Raw genomic sequence first — 7,493 nt, 5'->3', positions numbered from 1 at the left:
ACTATATGGACAAAAAGAGAATTAAAATACAAATTACAAGAATTAAAATGACAACTTTCAAACTAGAACTAAAATATAAATTATAAGGACAAAAAAATCACTTTCAAATTATAAGAACTAAAATATACAAATTATGAAATTATAGGAATCAAATGAATAATTAAACCAAAAATAAATAAATAGAAATGAACATTAATAAAATTTTCAGTTTACCCTTATTTAAAAATTTGTCCAATTTATTGGGAATCTAAGAAACTTTTTATATATAAAAAAAAGGGTATATAATCAATTATGCATGAGGTGTAATCGAATGTATGCAATGTTGAACCCATTACATTTTAATGCATGAGGTGTAATCGAATATATGCAATGTTGAACCCATTATATTTTAATGCATGAGGCACCAGCAAAGAACCCAAAAAAATGAAGAAGCCAGGGAGGTACATGTACATGGAAATCACAAGGAAGAAAGCAGGATTATTTTTGTCTAGCCAACATGTGACATACGGTCCCTCTCTTTCTCTATTTAATGTGTATTTTACTCATTTTTATCTCAATTCTGAATGAAAAGTCTATCATGAGAGCTTCACTTTGTTTAGAATCTTTCACCCATATTTCACTCATAACAAACACAATTACTTTCCAACTTTCATCCTTTTTCTGAATAAAGGCTTAATTTATTAAGAATTGCATTCATCTACTTATAATGAGATGTTTAGGATTGGACTCCTCTAAAGTGCAACTTTAGAGATCAAGTGCACACATCCCATCCTCTATACTGCTCTTTAGAGGATCAAGTGCACACATTCAATTTCCCTAAATAACAATTAACCGTTCAAATCATTGTAATTAATTAAAATTGTCACAATTTATTGTTGACAAAATAAAATATACCTGCTATAGAAAATGAAATTAAAAAAGAAATAAAATCTTTTTTCCGCATGTCATGATACAATACTTGATTATCATTTCGGACTTCTAGTCAGTTTGCAAAATTTAGTTTTTCTGTGATCCAGCACTTGATCATGGCTTGGAATTCAAAACAAAAATGAAGAATCAAACATCAATTGGCCAATACAATCACATGTAATTTTTTTTTTGTTATTGAGATGTTATTGTAGTGGAAAATATGCATACATATTTTTTAAGTTGGCTTGTTTTTTTATCGATTAGATGTTAATCTTTTTGTTCGTTGAAAAATTTGAACCACAATTTTTTTTTACCAAGTTAATCTTATAATTCATGTATCATAGGACAACTACAAAATTTGGTGCAGATAATAAACCTATGTGCCTGCAATCAGATCTCGAAGGATCAAAGTGTTCCATCCACAATATTAGGGTTTCCTTCAACTCACTAACGCAATATGCCATAGACTCCATTGTCATCAAAACGACAAGGTAAGTGACATTTAGCAACATTACCTTTGAGCAGACTTTGGAGTGATAATTTTCAAGTGACACTAATACAAAAAAGACTTTCTAAGACGCTCCATCAAGATCGGTTCAATAAAAACCCGGAACTGGGGGTCAATAGCAGGTGCTGGAAGATTCCTCAGGGAGAGAAACCCGGATATTAAGGTTGATTTGTTTACCATGCGTACTTTCTTCACTGGGAGAGAACAAGGGAACAAGTTTCTTATGCTAACTTTATGATTTCTTCTCCCCAGCTGTATGGTGTGGAGTCAGCTGAAAGTCCAGTTTTGAATGGAGGACAGCCAGGTGATTTTACCATTCTGTATATTTCTCTCTGGTCTATCTCACTGTATAACTACTGGGCTCTATCATCATACTCATGGAAGATTAAAAGTCAATACATCCAGGACTCATTTGTTATATTATTTTCATCTCTCTATCAAGATATATACAAGTAATTTTGTTATATGCACTGAACAATAGAATTTGAACCAAGTTCAAATTGGAACAAAGGCAATAAAAGTAAACCATTGCTGTCAAAAGACCCTTTGTGAACAAATATGCTATCTGGTCATAGGTGCAAATGCAAAACTTGGACAGAACCTGCAGTTACCAAGACTATGTGCAGGGTCAATTTCAATGTGCTTACTGCTTAGACCTGGAGTGTGGCTCTGCATTCTTTGAGAGATAAGTAATAATTAGGTTGTACTATGAATAGCGATAGGAAGCCTTAAATGTGGTGGTTGATTCAAGCAGAAATTCTTGAAGTCAGACATCAAGACAATCATTTTAATACCAAAATTGCTTATTGGATCATCCTTTGGAAACTATTTGAAATATGCCAAACGGTAGAATTTATGTTCATAAAAAATGGCCTCGTAAAAACTACAAACTCGGACAGCACTATTAGACATTAGTTAGTGTTACGTGTTTTCCCGTTTGGATATATCCTGTTAAATTGTTGACTGGCCTATATATTGGAAGTTGGAAGCTGGATTCAGTCCTCCTGTTTATCATTTAACTTTAATTGTAATCTAGCCTATCTAGGTACTAAATATTGTCATTCATTTGAATTGTTAAAATGTGTCTTCCTTGAAATGTCATACATAAATTTGTAAAAATATTCTTTACCTTGAGCAGTCCTTAGGCAACTACTACTAGAGGCTGCTGTTTGCTGATTTTTTTTCCCATTTGCACACATGTCAAAGGTAAGCACCTGATCCAAGGATTTGGTGCTGGCATCATTCCCAAAATTCTGGATTTAAATCTCCTAGATGAAGTTATTCAGGTAGCTCTCAACACCAAAACATTGGCATTCAGTTTTCAGTTTTGATCCAAAAAACTGGCTACTTCCTTTTATTTAGATTAATCTCTCTCTTTGCTGAAGAGTGACCTCATAGTTTGTTAGTGTTTTATTCTGAATAATACATGAAGATCTATCTCACCATTGAATATGGAATGAATAGTGAAAATGAATATTTGTTTAGAATTGTGTATTGAATGTGTTTTTCAAACATTTGTGATTGTATTTGATGTACTTGTTAATGCCTTAAAGGACTAGTATTTTTTCAGAAGTAGTAATACACAGGTTGTTATCTTCTTGGGAAATATATTTCTGTTTCTTATGATGTGAACGAGTTGCATAAAAGGCTTCAGATTAATCAATTAAACATACTAAGCAAACAGATACAAGGAAAAAAACAGAAGATGATTAGTTTATCATTTTGTTTCTAAGTATGATAACTGAACAGGACAAAATCCAATTTCCTAATTCATGTTAATATATATTTTGTTTCATTATGCTCTCTCGATCAAACAGTGAAACGCATAAGTAAGATCTGCAGTGTAATTGAACAAGCTTTTCTCCCCTGAGCACAAGCTATATATAAATACTTTGACTAATTTTGTAGAGCCAATGGGAAGAGGAAATCTCTGATATATTGAATTAAAAGTGGTCAATTTTCTTTCTCTGGTGCGTTTGCATTAATCTGGCTTGGTGCGTAACCAACAAATGGTGGGTGGTAAGCGCGAAGGCGAGGTCTCAGGAACAGAGTCTGGCTCTGATACCATGTTTCTGGCTCTGATACCATGTTAAAATGAATAATGTGAGAAGCCTAACTCAACCCCAAAAGTTAGCTCAAGAATGAGGGTTGTCCTTCACTTATATATTGTGGGATTACTTTTTATTATATTTATGTGAGTGAGTTTAATTTATATATTATGATTTATGAAGATGAAGATTAATTTTTATTTGTAAGGATGACTACAAAAAGAGGGGTACTGATAATTTGAGATTACCCTAGTTGAAACCCGGAACAGCAGGATTATGCGAACTCGTTCCAAAGCCCAAAAGGGCCCAATACAGTTGGGCCGAACATTTCTCACTAGGCCCATTTCACAGGTCTGAAAATAAAAGCTGTGGCGCCTAACTGCCATTCAAACGTTAACTACCATTCTTCTTCTGAGTTTCATATCCGAATCATGGAGAAGCAGAAGCTGAAACAACTCTTACTCTCTCATCCTTCCACGTTACACTTCCTACTGTTTCAACTCGGTCGATTCCTCTGTAAACTCGGTCATAACTCAGCCGCTATGCTCAAAGGCAAGCTCAAGCTTCCAGCTCCGGACAAGGTTGGGAGGGTCTTTCCCGACCGTCTCGACAGCTTGGTCTCAGGGTTCTACGAAAAAGGCCATGAAATCGAAGGCTCTGAGTTTAAACTTGAGTCCGGCGAGGAGCTCGAGCCAGTTCAGCCCGGCGAGTTAGGATTTCACATGGAGAGTGATGATGATGATGACAAGGAGCGAAAAATTCGGCAGAGACCGAACAGAGATTCTGTCACTCAGGTTTCGGTGTTGAAATCCGTTTCAGAGGAAGAGAAAAGATCAGATCTGGAATACGAGGTTGGTCGTGATTGGAGAAGAAAAATGGAAATGGTTTTGTTTTGATTTCCTTCAATTCGTTCTCTTAACTGTTCCTTCATATTCATTAACCCTTTTCGTTATCCAGCTTTCTCAAAGGGAGATAAATTTGGAAAAGTTGCAAAGAATTGCCAACATTGGTATTCCTGATGGAGGAGGTTTGCGTGCAACGGCTTGGAAGGTAATTATTCACTCCATCATGTTAAGTTGTTAACATGAGAATTAGACTGTAACTTTTTTAGGGTGAACACTAAAATGTCAAAAACTAATCGTTCACAACTAAGATCCCTTTAAGGAGTTGATATCTTCTAACAGATGAACCTTTGACCACATGTTTAACAAACATGGTTATCTGTCAACTATGCCATACTATGTTGGTATTAGAAAGTACATCTTAATGCTTAGAAAACTTACATCAATAGTGATGAACCATTGAATATAATATATCCTATGTTTATGACTTCCATTCCATCTTCTGGTAATGAAGATATTAGATTTATGTTCCATTTGCAAAATTATAAAATCCTTTGATTGTAGTTATGTCTTCATACAAGCAGCTGATTGTCCTACTATGATTTCCACAACCAGCTACTCTTGGGTTACTTACCTTCATCTCATGACTTGTGGGACAAGAAACTAAAAGAGAATAGGCAAAAGTATGCTAATCTGAAAGAGGATCTTCTCTGCAATCCGGTAATATAATTCTGATTTTTGCATTTTAACATAAGCAGTTATATTTATATCAAACATTTATCTGGCTATATTTGGTGTGCTTTGTGTTGTAGCTCTTGCTTTCCAGTTTTCACTGATCATATTATTGAATCTAAGACAGTCAAGACATATTTGGAAGGAATGTGAGGAATTAAGTTCAACAAGGCGGCATGAGGACAATGATGTTGATGGCCCCCTTAGGCGACATGAAATTTCTCACGAAGATCACCCTTTGAGCCTTGGTAAGGCTAGTCTTTGGAGTCAATATTTTCAGGTAAATTTCTCCTCCATTATGAAGTTACTTTTGACTGAATTCGTTTGGATAATGAAGTTTATACTTATCGCTGTCTGTCCATCTTCTAGTATACAGAGATCGTAGAACAGATAGATCGAGATCTGCAGCGTACACATCCAGATTTGCCATTTTTCTCAGGGGAGTCATCAATTAGTTGCAAAAATAGGGTAACTAACTGCACCACCAAAAATCTATAAAGGTTTTCTGTTAATTTGTTGTAAGTTTGGGTTTTTAGCTGAGCTACTTATCAAACAATTCTCAATTTTGTTTCCACTTTTCAGTGTTGAGTGATAAACTTTAGGGGGTTCGACTCTTATTGAAGTTTTTGTTGATACTTTAACTATAGGAAGCGATGAAGAATATCCTTCTCCTTTTTGCAAAGTTAAATCCTGAGATTCGTTATGTGCAAGGCATGAACGAGGTCTTGGCACCAATATACTATGTATTTAGTACTGACCCCGACAAGCAAAATGCTGTAAGCATTTTCCCTGCATAATTTATTATGTGATTTGTGGCAGTTCCCATTGTTTTTCTTTAGCTAGGTTAAATGCATGGTATATATGATGACGCAGAAAATTCACATGACTTCGGCAGTAAACCAAAATTAATGGTTGAAGGAGGCTCAATTGTGTTTTGGAAATTTAAATTTTAGTGTATATATCTTAACATTCAATATTGCTTATGATGCCACTAACGCCTCTTCTGTTTTCATCATCCAGTGCAGAAGCCTGAAAATCTTACTTCTAGACAATTTAGATGTTTAATTTCTTTGTTTTAGAATTGAAGCAGCACCAATCAAGCATGATTCAACTTCCGTTATGTTGACCAATGTCTATTACACTGAACAACCATAAATTATATAACTTACCTGATGGGTTATTAGACTTGGCCATTTTAAAATTATATGTTGCTGTATGACAGTTGTCTTCCTCTCGTATCATCCATCACATTTTTGTTCTTGAAAATTGTCTGCATAAATAAATATTAGTGAGCATAAAGACCATAATTTTATCCTTTGTTACTTGTGCTTTGTCTTGTTTCTATTAGGCAAATGTAGAAGCAGATAGTTTTTCTTGTTTTGTTCGAATTTTGGGTGACTCAGTGGATCATTTCTGCCAACAATTGGATAATAGTTCAAGTGGCATCCTTGCTACACTTTCTCGCTTGTCAGATTTATTAGAAGTAAATGATGAACAATTATGGCGTCATCTTGAATTGAGAACAAAGGTAGAACCTTTAAACTTTTTTACTTCAACGTTTTGTACAGTTCCATTCTATTTAAATTGATGCCGCTGAACCTCATGAACAGGTTAAACCACAATTCTATGCATTCCGATGGATTACACTCCTACTCACGCAAGAGTTCAAATTTGAGTCTATCTTGAGAATATGGGATACACTTCTGAGTAACCCTTTTGGTGTTCAGGTATCTCTCTCAATCAAACTCCTCGGCAAACTTTCAGGATAAAATTAATACTTAGCTTACAAAATTATCGTGGTTTTACTTTGTCATTTTGATTAATAATATGTTACATGGCTAAAATCTTTTTTTGAAGGATATGCTTCTTCGGATCTGTTGCGCAATGCTACTTTGCGTGAAAAGCAAACTGCTAAGTGGTGATTTTGTGACCAATATAAAACTTTTACAACACTACCCTGATGATATTAACGTAGAATACCTGCTCCAGGTTGCCAAGGATATTAGTCCTGACACATCTAATTATTGTTTATCACTTTGATTTATTACACTGATTATTTTTTTTTGTATAATTTCATCAAATTATCATGTTTTGAATCTGAAGTACTGAGTGACCGATACCTAGCACAAGAAACGTCCATTGCAAATTAAGGATAGTTCATGAGCTGAAATAGAGCTATTTAAAAAAAAAATTGAAGATTTTAGCCAGGTAATAGCACATTGTGCTAGTGCAGAATTCTAAAGTTTGGTTAAAATGTTCTCTTAGGTGAAATTTGGACAATGCTAAACCTTTCTAAATGAATATCTAAAAGAACTTTCAAATGAGCTGGCATATGATATTTTGGTCTAATTTGTTTTAGCTTTCATTCTCCTTCGAAGAAGAAATTGAGTCAAATACATTTGAAAAAAAAAATGAAAATATGAAAGAGCTTATTTTTAAATCGAGCCTAGCTTT

The 7,493-nt window shown here is 34.4% G+C and overlaps 1 protein-coding gene across 1 annotated transcript; it reads left to right on the top strand.

The window, feature by feature from the left end:
* The first annotated feature begins 3,671 nt into the window (after window positions 1–3,671).
* LOC114375358 (TBC1 domain family member 13-like) lies at window positions 3,672–7,156 on the top strand. Its single transcript, XM_028333133.1, has 9 exons — window positions 3,672–4,316; window positions 4,423–4,515; window positions 4,923–5,027; window positions 5,167–5,319; window positions 5,409–5,507; window positions 5,687–5,815; window positions 6,388–6,567; window positions 6,650–6,766; window positions 6,897–7,156. The coding sequence occupies exons 1-9, from the start codon at window positions 3,897–3,899 to the stop codon at window positions 7,077–7,079; spliced, it is 1,479 nt and encodes a 492-aa protein (XP_028188934.1). The 5' UTR covers window positions 3,672–3,896; the 3' UTR covers window positions 7,080–7,156.
* The last annotated feature ends 337 nt before the right edge of the window (window positions 7,157–7,493 follow it).

Source organism: Glycine soja, chromosome 11, assembly GCF_004193775.1.
Source record: "Glycine soja cultivar W05 chromosome 11, ASM419377v2, whole genome shotgun sequence".
NCBI lineage: Eukaryota > Viridiplantae > Streptophyta > Magnoliopsida > Fabales > Fabaceae > Glycine > Glycine soja.
This window is presented reverse-complemented; position numbering and strand designations above follow the sequence as displayed.